This window comes from Culex quinquefasciatus, chromosome 3 (genome assembly GCF_015732765.1).
Source record: "Culex quinquefasciatus strain JHB chromosome 3, VPISU_Cqui_1.0_pri_paternal, whole genome shotgun sequence".
Classification (NCBI taxonomy): domain Eukaryota; kingdom Metazoa; phylum Arthropoda; class Insecta; order Diptera; family Culicidae; genus Culex; species Culex quinquefasciatus.
The window spans coordinates 196,488,591-196,501,061 of NC_051863.1; the positions used below are offsets into that span (position 1 = coordinate 196,488,591).

At 45.0% G+C, this 12,471-nt stretch overlaps 4 protein-coding genes across 6 annotated transcripts; 2 read left to right on the top strand and 2 right to left on the bottom strand.

The window, feature by feature from the left end:
* Positions 1-3,173: 3,173 nt before the first annotated feature.
* LOC6042838 (RNA exonuclease 5) lies at positions 3,174-5,504 on the top strand. Its single transcript, XM_001870800.2, has 3 exons — positions 3,174-3,259; positions 3,349-4,168; positions 4,317-5,504. Exons 2-3 carry the CDS (start codon positions 3,352-3,354, stop codon positions 5,396-5,398), a joined length of 1,899 nt encoding a protein of 632 aa, XP_001870835.2. The 5' UTR covers positions 3,174-3,259; positions 3,349-3,351; the 3' UTR covers positions 5,399-5,504.
* LOC119769498 (vegetative cell wall protein gp1-like) lies at positions 5,450-9,189 on the top strand. 3 transcript variants are annotated; one of them, XM_038262171.1, is made up of 2 exons: positions 5,450-5,573; positions 7,398-9,189. In XM_038262171.1, the coding sequence occupies exon 2, from the start codon at positions 7,436-7,438 to the stop codon at positions 9,149-9,151; it is 1,716 nt and encodes a 571-aa protein (XP_038118099.1). In that variant the 5' UTR covers positions 5,450-5,573; positions 7,398-7,435; the 3' UTR covers positions 9,152-9,189. The 3 variants fall into 3 exon arrangements, with proteins under 3 accessions (XP_038118099.1, XP_038118097.1, XP_038118098.1); XM_038262169.1 differs by lacking the exon at positions 5,450-5,573 and adding an exon at positions 7,042-7,255; XM_038262170.1 differs by lacking the exon at positions 5,450-5,573 and adding an exon at positions 7,045-7,144.
* On the bottom strand, positions 8,949-10,256 carry LOC119769499. Its single transcript, XM_038262172.1, has 2 exons — positions 10,077-10,256; positions 8,949-10,020 (listed from the first exon to the last, which is right to left on the bottom strand). Exons 1-2 carry the CDS (start codon positions 10,102-10,104, stop codon positions 9,233-9,235), a joined length of 816 nt encoding a protein of 271 aa, XP_038118100.1. The 5' UTR covers positions 10,105-10,256; the 3' UTR covers positions 8,949-9,232.
* Positions 10,257-10,615: 359 nt separating this feature from the next.
* LOC119770623 lies at positions 10,616-11,642 on the bottom strand. The gene is made up of 2 exons (XM_038265856.1): positions 11,533-11,642; positions 10,616-11,465 (listed from the first exon to the last, which is right to left on the bottom strand). Exons 1-2 carry the CDS (start codon positions 11,540-11,542, stop codon positions 10,663-10,665), a joined length of 813 nt encoding a protein of 270 aa, XP_038121784.1. The 5' UTR covers positions 11,543-11,642; the 3' UTR covers positions 10,616-10,662.
* Positions 11,643-12,471: the final 829 nt, after the last annotated feature.

The window sequence follows — 12,471 nt, forward strand, 5'->3', positions numbered from 1 at the left end:
CGGAGCCAACCATTTGTTCAAAGCCGGAGCCGGAGTCGGAGTCGTTTGAAATATGACCCAACTCCGCAGCCCTGGTTTAACTAACAATGTTGGTATTAAATCTAGAGTAAAAAAATCTGGGTACTAAAGCCCTAAGTCAATTTTTATGTGCAACGGTAAAAAAATACAATTAACATTTTTTATATATTTTTTTCATTTTAATGCAAAAAAATATTGACAAGACAACATTTTATCAATGGATCAACTGTGGTCCCCTTGAAACGAGCTGTGAATTCAGACCATTTTTTAACCTGCTTGTAATTTAAGATAGGTAAGTCAGATCTTGAAAATTCTTACTCCACCTAAAAGGTCTTCTCATATGCTTTCTAAAAATATATAACATGTGAAGGTTTCATGGAAAAACCACCCTTTTTACCATAATTTTAATTTAATATGAAACAGTTTTTTTAACATAACTTTTTAAATACATGATGAAACTGCATGAATTTAAATAGCAACTTAGGGGACGTTAAGACAGATCGATTGAATCCATTCCGGCCAAAATCGGTTGAGCCTGTGACGAGATATTCCAGTGACATTGATTTGGTACACATGTCTACATACAGCCAAACACACAGACATTTGCTCAGCTGGTGATTCTGAGTCGATATGTACAAATGAAGGTATATATAGGTCTAGGAGGTCTAATTGGGTCCTAAAGTGAAGCTTAGATTGCTGATATTAATTTTTACAGCGATAAAGCTTATTTTTCTGATTTCATTGACCCTTTGTACGACCACAAAGAGTTTAAAATGGATTTTTAAATCAATTTTGAAAAATTAACCTCGCGGTCCTTCTTGACAGAAAAGCTCCTACTTGACAGCTTGTTCCAAGGGGGCCATAGTTGATCCACAGACAAACAGACGGGACACTCGAGTGCCAAACCATCGTCCTTCAAAAACGGTTATTTCAAATGCAATTTTGTTTCGGCATCCACTCACCCGGCGCTGATGGCGCTGCTGTCGTGACAGCTCACCCGTCTGTTCTCAGTGTGTGTGTGATGCGTGTTTTTGTTTTTATGTTGAGCGTGAGCACGTGCGAAGCAGCAAATGAGAACACAAAAATGTATGGAATTCAGGAAATCTAACGGTGGCTTTGCAGGAAAAGGTTGGGGAAGATTTTTTGGAACCTTTTCCCCTTTTTGCTTTTGTTGTTTAGCGCAACCTAACTGTGCCATGGACACGTTCCCTGCGGATGTTTCCAAACGCCCATCGTGGGGATCAATTCCGGTAGATTTGAATTGGATTTTTCTATTTCGGCGGCCACTACTGATGTTTTCGTGACCTGGGTTTTCTTGTTGATGATGGTGCCAGGTGTTCGAGCTGTTGGAGGAGAAGGAAACTTCGATAGAACTTGGAAGCAACGGGGATTAGATCTCTGTCGTTGCTGTTGCTGCTGCATGATTTGGCTCATGAAGTTCTGCCATTGGAAACGGAATCGGATGACGGATCACCGTCATCTTCGGCCATCGACATCGATTTTTATTTTTTGCATCGGGTACTGACGATCAGCAGCAACAAAATTATTTCGGTCAGCTGTTGATGTTTACAATCGTTAAGGCTTGATTGTCTCACGCATACACTGACATGACACATGACAGTAATGAGTTTGTATGGGTATATTTGGGCTGCGATTCGGCATCAGCTCACCAGGCAGCGCTGGCGTCGTCGTGATTTGGTTTTTTGATTAAGGACGATGTATTTCAAAAATATTTTGTATGGAGAGTCACGTCTGTTTGTCTGTGGTTGATCCATCGAAAAAATGTTGTCTAGTCAAAAAAACAAAATTGCATTAAAATGAAAAAAAGTGATCAAAAATGGTTTTTATCGTGTTTTCTACCGTTGTACATAAAAATTGACATAGGGCTTTAGTACCCAATTAAAAAGTTCATTATCCGAGTGATTTTATAACCTTTGCTCAGTAACACGCAGAAAAATGTTTTGTAGAATCAGCCTGTACGAGGTTTGAATCAACAAAATTTTTGTTGAATATAATCAACGCCGATTTTGCGTTGAAACAAAACTTGATTTTCTCGATTCCACAAAAGTCTTTTGTTGTTTTGAAAAAGCTGCTTTGACGTTTAGCGTTGATTCAACAAAAAATATGATTTTCAAATCAACAAAACGTTTTGTTGATTCAAATATGCCTTATTTTTCTGCGTGAAGGTGAGGAAGGCAAAAACACTAAGGATGTGTTATTTAGGATAAGTGTGTTAAAAAACCTGTCAAAATTCCGCTTTTGTTTGCAATGAATCTGTTGCATTCATTTAATTAAAAATTTCAACTGAAAATTTTCTATTCGAAGCAAATGCAATTATTGCAATAGAAACTATGGGGAAAAGTAAGTAAACCGCCATTGTAACTTTTAAAATAAATATAAATATAATGTTGCTACAACAGGAAAACCATCGAACAATCCGGAGATCGCGAAACGCAAAGCAGCTTGGCGGAAGGAGATGAACAAACTTGCCAAAAAGCAAGCCCCGATCACTTCGGACCTGCTGGAAAACGGGTTCACTCGGCATGAAGTGGAAAAGCTCTGGCGTAGATTTGCCGAACTGTTGTACGAACATCCCAGCCTGGTTCCGGTGCGGTTTTGCTTGCCAAACTATCCGCGCGAGTGGATTTCCATGGAGAGCCAAGTGCAACCGTTTCGCGATTTCATAAACGATTCCTTCCTGGACCAGCCCCAGTTCAGCAAGCCCGTCAGCATCTTTTTCCAGGGTGGATACGTGCTGGTGCTGATGGAGGAGAACTTTAGCGCCAATTTTGTGCGCGACTTGCTTCCCGAAATGCGACGGGCCATCGGAATCGAGGCGAGGCAGCCCACGCTGGAAGAGATTGGGATTTTTCACGTAACCTGGGCCGACCGGAGTCCGGGAATGTTTGGGCGAAACCGGAAGAAGTTCCACAATGGGAGTCACCGCTGGGATTATTGACTTTTTAAGTTTATGCTTGACGACAAGGGTTGAAGACAGTTGAATTACAAAAGAAAAAATAAAATTTCAACGATATTTTGAATTAAAACTTTCTGTTTTTGTGTCAAATATGACAAAAGTAAATTTTAAAACAAGTCAAATTTGGGTAAACGCCATTGATGGCAAAAGTAACTGCCTCAGATTTAGATAAATTTAAACGAACGTGTACGTGTTGCCCTTTCAAAACTCAAAGATGTGCTCAGTCGCAGGGAGTCTTGCGAAAATACACGAGGGAATCATCAGGTTCGATTTGTTCCAACGGATTGAATATCTTTGTGATTTCGAATGGTTTTTTTGATTAATCCAGTGAATTTTAACTCTCACCTGTGCAGCAAATGAAACCAGACTCGGCAAATCAGAGCAAAAAGGATCAACGCCTGGAGCGGAAGAAACGAAAGGCTTTGGCATTTTTGGAATTGATGGAGCTGAACGAGCGAGATAGAGAGACAGCAGCTGTCAAACAAACATCACCGTCAGAGGAATCGCAGCAACCAGAGCAGAAAAAGGCAAAACTCGAGGAAGTCGACTATCAAACGCTGAAGACGGAAGTCAACAAAAAACGGGACAGGATGCGGAACGTTCCGAAGCTGCGGCTGAAGGAGGTTGGCCAGGAAGCGTTGATGAAGACAAAGCCCGAGGACCGGGTTCCGCTGCTGATGGATGACGTGCAGGCGCTGTTGATGCACACACTGCTGCGGACCGATTCTCCGATGAGTCCGGGCCGCTGGGTGGCGCTGGAGAAATCGGCCAAGTTGACCCACACGACGGTGCTGCTGGTGGAGGGTCTCACGTCGGACGACTTTGCCGAGTTCGAGCACGAAATGCCCGAGTGTAAGAAGATATTTCAGCACATTCTACAGGTGGTGGCACCGAGTGACAGGTTGGTGGAGGAATTGGCCTGCGTTCCGCTGTCCGACACCCACAAGGACATCCTGCTGGCCGAGTATGGTTCGCTGGAGGCCGCGATGCTCGGTTGCAAGGACCATCTGCTGATCCGGCGAAGCATTTTCAACAACATTGCCGGTTCGGACGCCGGTGTCGATCCGGACTACAGCGAGCTGGATCTGCCCCCGGGGGACAAGTTCCCGCGGACGCAACTGCTGCTGTCGCCGATCCAGATGATCAACGAAGATTACCCACTGCCACTAACGGGTGAGTCATTCATACGACAAGACTGTCTTTGTTTACACAACTCTCTGCCACTTGAAACTGTAACTTCCAGCGATAAACAAAGGGCGTTAAATCGCTGGCAAAGCAGTTTTATTCTTAATGAGTTCTCGTCATTTTTCTCCCTTTGCAGGCAATCTGAAGCATCGCTACATCGATTACATTACCACGAACGACCATTATGCGCCGGTCACGCCCAAGTCGCCGATGTTTGGCCTCGATTGTGAGATGTGTCGGACCAGCATCAACGCGTCGGAACTCACCCGCGTTTCGATCGTTGACGAGCAGGGCCAAGAGTTTTACGAGTCGCTCGTGCGGCCGAACAACAAGATCATTGATTATGTGACGCAATTCTCGGGAATTACGCCCGAGCTCATGAAGAACGTGTCCAAGACGTTGAAGGACGTGCATCGGGAGTTGAAGAACAAACTGCCCCCGGATGCGATCCTGGTGGGTCAGTCGTTGAACTTTGACTTGAACGCACTGAAGATGATGCACCCGTACGTGATCGATACGAGTATTTTGTTCAACGTGACCGGCACGGCCGGAACCAAGACGAAGCTGAAGGTGCTGGCGAAAAAGTTTCTCCAGCAGGACATTCAGAGTTCCGCCGGAGGTCACAACTCGATCGAAGATTGTTCCGCCTCGTTAGCGCTCGTCAAGTTGAAGCTGTCCAAGAACATTTACTACGGCGATCAGTGGCTTCAGGATCGCCGAAACTATCACAAAAAGGCCAGCCGCATTGGAATCGCGACCCAACAGGAAGTTCAACGCTTCGGGGCCGATGCAACCACGACGGAAATAACCACAACGCTGTTTGGGCAAGCCCGCAAGAAGAACAAAAAGTCCGCAATCGTGACGAGCGCCAACAATTTGGACAACTTTGGCAACTATTTCGGTGAAGCGATGCAGGCGAACGCCGATGTGAAGAAGCTGCTCTGCTTCCAGAAGCTGGACTCAGACGAGGCCGTCATCGAGCAGACCGTTGACAAGTGTTTGAACTACGATTTCAACCTGAGCTGCATCCAGCTCAAGCCGGAAGATCTGGCCACGGTGGACGCCAAGCGCAACAAGATCCGACAGATTGACGGCTGGGTCCGGAAGCTGTACGGGGCCATTTCGGTGAACGGGCTGTTGGTGGTGCTGCTGGCCGGCGGCGAGGTCAGTCCCCAGAGCCGGATGGCGGTCGCGATGGTCGAAACGCGCAAGTGTTGAGTGGTGGTGTTGTTGTGGTGTGAAGTGATTGAATTCTCTTTCGGTATATCTCGTTGAAATGGAATAAAAAAAAAGGTTGAATTCTATATACGTTCCGTTAACAGAAGTCGAGTTTTGTTGGTTGCAAATTGCAGTGTATCACAAGTGCCTTTTGATTTGGGAGGCAGGAAATTTGGTAAGTAGAAACAGAACCGCCTAAAATTTAAAGTGGTCATCTCGGGAAAACTGGATAATTTTACTGACGAACCGGAAAATATTAATTATTTGTTTTAAATTCTATGAACTTCACATACATGAATTCATTTTTTTTTCTCGATAAGCATATTACATAATTGAGTTCGGCAAATAAACACGATAACAAACCCCTGATTCTGATCACTTTCTTTCTATTTCGTAACTTGCTTTGTTCACGTCCTACAAAAGTTGCGCCTTTCAATTACGAAAATTTTGGTACCCAGACATGTATAGGTCATCGCTGAAATTTTTAAGTTATCGCAGTTTTAGTTGAAAAAGTTGTTTTTTTGCCGATTTTGTCATTTTCGTGTTTTTGCGCGCGGCGCGTCGAAAAACACGGATTTTATTTTCAAAAAATCATATCTCAGAATCCTGTTAATGAACTCCTCCCATTTTTTAGTATGTTATGTAAAAATGTCCGGGGAATCCGATAAAAATATTTCCAGACATGGGCTCTTTGGTCCAGACACCGTCAAAACGGCATTTTAAAGTTTCATTCGACCTTTTCATATGTTAGGCTAGATTTTTGAAACTTTTTATTGTTTTTCTTTGAAAGGCCAACTTATCACCTTTCATTTGCGTATAAGACAATTGAAATCGGTTGAAATGGCGAGGAGTTATGATTTTTTGAAAAAAGTGGTTTTTGCGAAAATCGACGAAAATGGCAATTTTTCAGACCACCCTAAGACGGCGTAGGTCACCCTAATGGCCAAACAAAAAATACGGGTCTAATTATTTCGGCCAGGGAACCCCCAGAAAAATTTTGAGCCCGATCCGAGCACTTTTGTTTTTTCCATGCTGTTTTCGTGGGGAATTGCTGTATATCTATATCTCGGAAATAATGCAACCAAATGTCATCAAAAAAAAATTCAAAATTGATCAAATAAACAAACAAACAAACAAATTTGTTTTATTTATAGATGAAAATATATATTTTAGTACCCTGAATACAGATAAAAAAAAAAGTGTCTGCTCATACCAGCCTCCGACATTATTGCCGATTTACATGTATGTAATCCCTTAAGCTCGACAATCAAAAATTAGAAAATACCTGGAAACAGAGTATTGGAAAAACTATCATTTCATGATTCCTACACACCACGAAATCTCTTATTTTGTTTCGAGATTCCTAGCAAAGAAATTTTCTTTCCATTACTCCTCCTCTTTACGTCGTCAACGCGCTCTCACCAAAGATTCTTTTGTCCCTTCAGGAAATTGCATTCGAAGGTCGCGAGAGGGGAGTATCGAACGTCATTAGAAATCTTGTAAGCCACGCCCCTTTTTGGAATGTTTAGTCAGGCTCCTCCTCTCGTCCTAACAGTAACTGTCTGCTTTGATGAAAATTAACGTAATTCTAAAGAAAGTTTTGCACTAAGTTGCACTTTAAAAGCGCACTCAAAATTTGCGGGCTGTAGCGTAGTTCCGCCTCCTCGTGGTGCAGCCTGGATAACGCCAAATGGACTACTGAAAAAATGCTTATTTTAAATCGATTTTAGATCGTTATCAAAGATAGTACGTGATTGCTACAAAATTAATCTGTTTGGATCTAAGTTAAGCATTTACCTTTCATCAGAAATATTAGACATGAAAAGATTAAATTTCAGTAGCGTACCTAAAAAATAGGTATTTGTATTATTATTTAGTGATTTTGAGAAAACGTAAAAGGTTTTCCATTCTGAACTAAGAGATCATGTCTGAAAAGTCTGATTTAGATTTTTATTTAATTAAATGTAATTTTAAATAACTCGGACAACTTCTTTCACAGATCTTAAAGCACAGTGATACTTCAGCAAAGCCACAATCATGAATCTCTACACCGGACAACCGGAATCCGACGACAGTTGCGTCGCCACAGACCTGGAGCAGCGCTACAAAATGTTCCTGGCCGAAGGATTTACGCCGGCGGAGGCCGCCCGTGAAGCCAAAGAAATCATCAAATTCGAATGGCTTGTAGACCAGGGCCGGGACCAGGACCAAGCTGCCCTGCTGGTGCAGATGCCGCTACGTTCGCTGATGATGACCACGTTCTCGCAGAAACCCGCCGACCTGGGCTATCCGGCGCGCGTTCAATGGCTGCTGGATCGGGGACTCTACACCTACGAAGAGGCCACCGTGTTTGCCTTTCAAAAGTTTGACTTTTTGGTGGTGATGCACGACGAGGTGGAGTTGGCCGCAGGGCGGCAGCACCGGATTCAGGACTATTTCTCCGGGAATCGACGTAACGTGCAGGCTAAAAGGAAGAGTACTTTTCACCCGCAATTTGGGGAATCATTTGGAGCACCGGTGGCAAAGGTGGCCGCGGTTAAGCCCACGTTCCGGGATATGGTTTCGCCGGAGATTGCTAGCGAGATTGCGTCCTTTAGGAGCCAGCCGGTGCTAACGTTGCCATTTCCGAATAGTGGCAACCTGGACCGACTGTTGAAGGCGCCGAGTCCTAAGCCGGAAGAGGCACCACCGGTTGCGATTGCTGTACCTGAACCTGAACCTACGCCAAGCACTCGCAAGGCTCCGACAAAGAAAGATATCGTTGTTCCTGTGGTGGCCAAAACGAAAAAGGCCGCTCCGATCGCCAAACCTGCCTTCAAGTGGTCCTGGAAGGGAGCACGTGCCAACTTGGGTGCCGTTCCAGCAGGTTTTGGACATGATGACGAGGAAACTGCATCTGTATCCACAGTCACTGGACCGAAAGTACCTAAAGCTGACCAAGCGAGTCCCGTCCCAGACATTCCCAGAGTTTTCAACGTCCCACCCCCACCGCTGCCAGTTCCACCTCCACCGAATTCACAGACCTTGGATCCAGCGCTGCTAACGCAACCTGTTTTTACTTGGGCGTGTCCCATCGTGGTGCCACCAACCGTCGTCGAGAAAGCCACCGTGGTCACCCCGGACGTCGCAGTCTTCGTAGAACCTCCACCACTTCCTCCAGAACAGCCCAAACCACCGGAGCCCGAGCCGGAACCGGTTTTCAAAATCGCGACAATTACGACCGGACCAACGAAACCGCCAGCGGACCCAAGCAAGTACTCCTGGGTTAATCCGGCCAAAAGAGAAAATACGAAACCCGAGGAAGCACCACGTCCGATTCCGTCGCTAGCGGCTGTTCCGGACAACAGTTCCAAGAACGCTCCGAAAAGCGCCACCGCTGCGGCGAACCTCAAGTGGTCCTCAACAATTCCAACCATCAACACCCGTTCTGGCAATAACATCGTGATCACGCCTACCCCAGACGACAACCTCAAGTGGAATCTACCTGCAACTCTAGCTACACCAGAAGAACCGAAAACAAGTGACGAATTCAGTCTCAGCTGGGACAAGGCTTGGGGCGAGGCGACGTCGAGTGGGGGAACGAGTCGATGGGCCAATTTCAAACCGGTCGAGGGCGTCGAGGAGGATCCGGACAATCCCTACGGAGTGCCACTGCTGAACAGGCAGAGCGCTTCGCAACCCGCAAGGAGCACCAGTCCGACCAATAAAGTTGAAGATTTGTACGCGATGCTGAATCGGTTCGATGGGAAGTAGCGATCAATTCAATAAATTCATTTTATTTACTTAGTTCAGCGTACCTGTTTTTACCGCATGAGATATTACATTCCGTTGAGTTCAGTCCGCGGCCTGGAAGTTTATCAAGCTGTCCGTCGCTTGATCTTCGTGGAAGAAGCTATTACTGAGTTCGTCGTATCTCTGGTCCATCAAAGCGTCCACCGAGTCGGCCGCTCGACAACTCCCCGGATCGTAACCAGCCTCGTAGTTTAGTTCTTCAACTTTGGGCGGTTCCCGAACCTTTTGCAAGGCTTTGTTCCGCTTCTTGCCACGATTCTTGACCTTTTTCTTCTTCGGCGCAGCACCCAACGGAATCACCTGCATTCGACTAGGATCAGCCACCTTGGCTCCGTAGTAAAACGCCTGCCTCTCGGACACGGTCGGCTCCTTCATGCGCCAGCCCTGGAAGCGCACGTTCCTTATCATCTTCTGCAGCGTCGAAACGCCGGCACGGTCCCGCACCAGCAGCAGCATGTAACCAGCCACCAGCATCTGGGACGCAATCTGGGGCCGGGGCACACCGATATGGTCCAGATCGGCCACGCACTTTAGCAGATAGGCTTGGAATTGCTGGTAGAACGTCTCGTCGAACCACCGCTCCGGATATTGACGGATCGAGATGCGCAGCGGGAACGGAGCGACCAGCAGCGTCCGGTCGGTGTCGTCACGCCGGAAGAATTGAATGGCCGTGCAGTACTGGAGCCGGGAGATCTGTTGGGCTTCGTATTCGAGAAAGCCGCTGGCCAGCAGCAGACGGCAGAGCTGGGCCATTTCCGCCGGGGAGGAGTCCGGTTCCCGTTGACGGACCAGCGAGGGAATTAGAGATGGACCGGCGGCGTAGTGGGGTCCTGGAGGGGGTTGTGTTGGTTGTTGTGTGTGCGTTTAGGTTTATCCATATTCTTACCGGAATTGGAGATTCGCGACTGGTCCATGATGTTAGGAGTTCCGTAGCAAAGATAGGTGCTAAAATGACAGCTGAGTTTGTTTTGTGGTTGCAGTAATGTTTACCTTGAACACCCCATAAAGAATCAGTCGACAGAAATACGTATCGAGAAATAAAAAGCGCAACATGGAGTTAAACTTTCTGTCAAGCTGCTGTGAAGTTTTCCATGACAGCTGCGAAAATTTCACTCCATGTTACCGGCTCACATCTCTCTTTTTAATTTCTCGATAGAAAAGATGTACAGTCCAGATTAGATAATGTTCACTTCGGATAATCGCATCACAATTTTTTTTTCTTCGTTATCTCTTTTTTTTAATTGTCAAAATGGCGATGATGAAATATTGAAAAATTGCATTTATTTAAAATGCAACAAGTTGTTATTTAATAGGCAATCAATTAATAAAATTTTACTAAAATGGGGTTGTTTTTTTCTGTCTAAAAATTTAGAAATTAAAAATACGTATTTTGGGAATTCACTACTACAAAAAAAAAAAAAAAAACAAACTATTTCAAACTTCTTTTTAATTAATATATAATTCAAGGATATTCAAAAACAATAATCCTCGTTGAATTCGGGATCAAAGTCTTCCCCATCCGATTGTTGTTCCTGAAAATGCTGTGGCCCATTCGTTTTATACTGTCTATCATTACGACGCTGTCCTTTTCCACGCTGTGCCTGTCCGCCCCGTCCTCCACGTTTTCCGGGACCTCCCCTTCTTCTTTGCCATCCATGGTTGCGAAACTTGATCAGGATGTTCGGATCGACCCGTTCGTTCCGGGTTGCGTTGAATTCATTGATCTCCGGCTCCGTTACCTCCTTCACCGCCATGCCGTCGTTGGCCAGCAGAGGAATCAAACCGCGCACAAATTCCGCCGTGAACTCATCCTTGGCCAGCACCAGGGCATAACCGTCTGCTTTTATCACTGCCTGCACCCGCGGTCCGTTCGGGCCACTCAACAGCAGTGCCTGTGCGTTCCGATTCATAATGTTTGCCTTCAACGGGTCGAAGTGGTCATTGTGCAAGAACCACTGCCTGGGGTAACCCAACGGACCAAGCCGCACCGGAATCGGACACACGTCTTCCTTCACGGACACCAAGCAGTAAAGTGTAGGATCCTCGGCGATCGCACGCACATCGCCGCGGAGGTATTTTTTGCTCCTCAGGTATCCATCGAAATCGACCTTGGCGGCCTCTCTTGTCGGTCTTGGGTCCCGTTTTTGAACCGTCGACATGTCGAAATCTTTCGGTTCCACCCATCTCAGCCTCTTTTCCTCCTCCTTCAACCTTTGGCGTTCCGTTAATTTTTTCTGCTTCTTTTTGGGAGGCTGTTGAGAAGAACTGGGACCCGCTGATTGGCAAAAGCAAAAAAAAAGTGTTGTTCAAAACCATCTAGTAGATACTCGAATTTATCTTACCTTCCGACATCCTGGCAGGAGTTTTATTCCGGGACCGGTTCCAATCGTGAAAAGAAGTTGTTTCGGCGTCTTTCTTGAAGGTTGTCAACAATGACAATGACGTTTACATTTAGGTCGGGCTTGCACGTTTATCCAACACAACGCACTTTTGGGTAATTTTCATGGGCTATCTACAATCACTTAGCTTAGAACATCTAAGTAAAGTAGTTACTTAGGAAAGTACGCAACTTACGGCCGTCATCCACAATCAACTTAGAAATTTTGCTGGGCTGATAAACGTTGCTATGCAGTTGTTTGTTTACCTTTGATATTGAAACGTCAACTTACCGTAGATTTTGAAATTTTTCAAACCATACGTCAGTTTCTAATTGGGTACTAAAATGAAGCTTAGATTGCTGATATTATTGTTTACAGCGATAAAACTTATTTTTCTGAGTACAATAACCCTTTGTACGACCACAAAGAGATTAAAATGGATTTTTAAATCAATTTTGACAAATTAATCTCGCGGTCCTTCTTGACAGAAAAGCTCCTACTTGACAGCTCGTTCCAAGGGGACCATAGTTAATCCATCAAAAAAATGTTGTCTTGTCAAAAAAAAAAATTTGCATTAAAATGAAAAAAAGTGATCAGAAATGGTTTTTAATCGTGTTTTTTAACGTTGTACATAAAAATTGACATAGGGCTTTAGTACCCAATTTGATTACTTTTCCATTGTAGAAGCTCGGCTTCATTTCCACTGATTCAAATTACTATTCTAAGTGAAATTTTCTAAGCTAAGTGATTGTAGATAGGCCATCATCGAGGCCATCATGGTTATATATATATACGTTATTCATATACGAAACTTGGCCCCAGTCACGGCGTTCTGGTAGGATTCTAGCAGAGTTCTAACAGAGCTTCTTTCTAGTAGAAATTTTTGGGGCTCGAGGTTTGGGC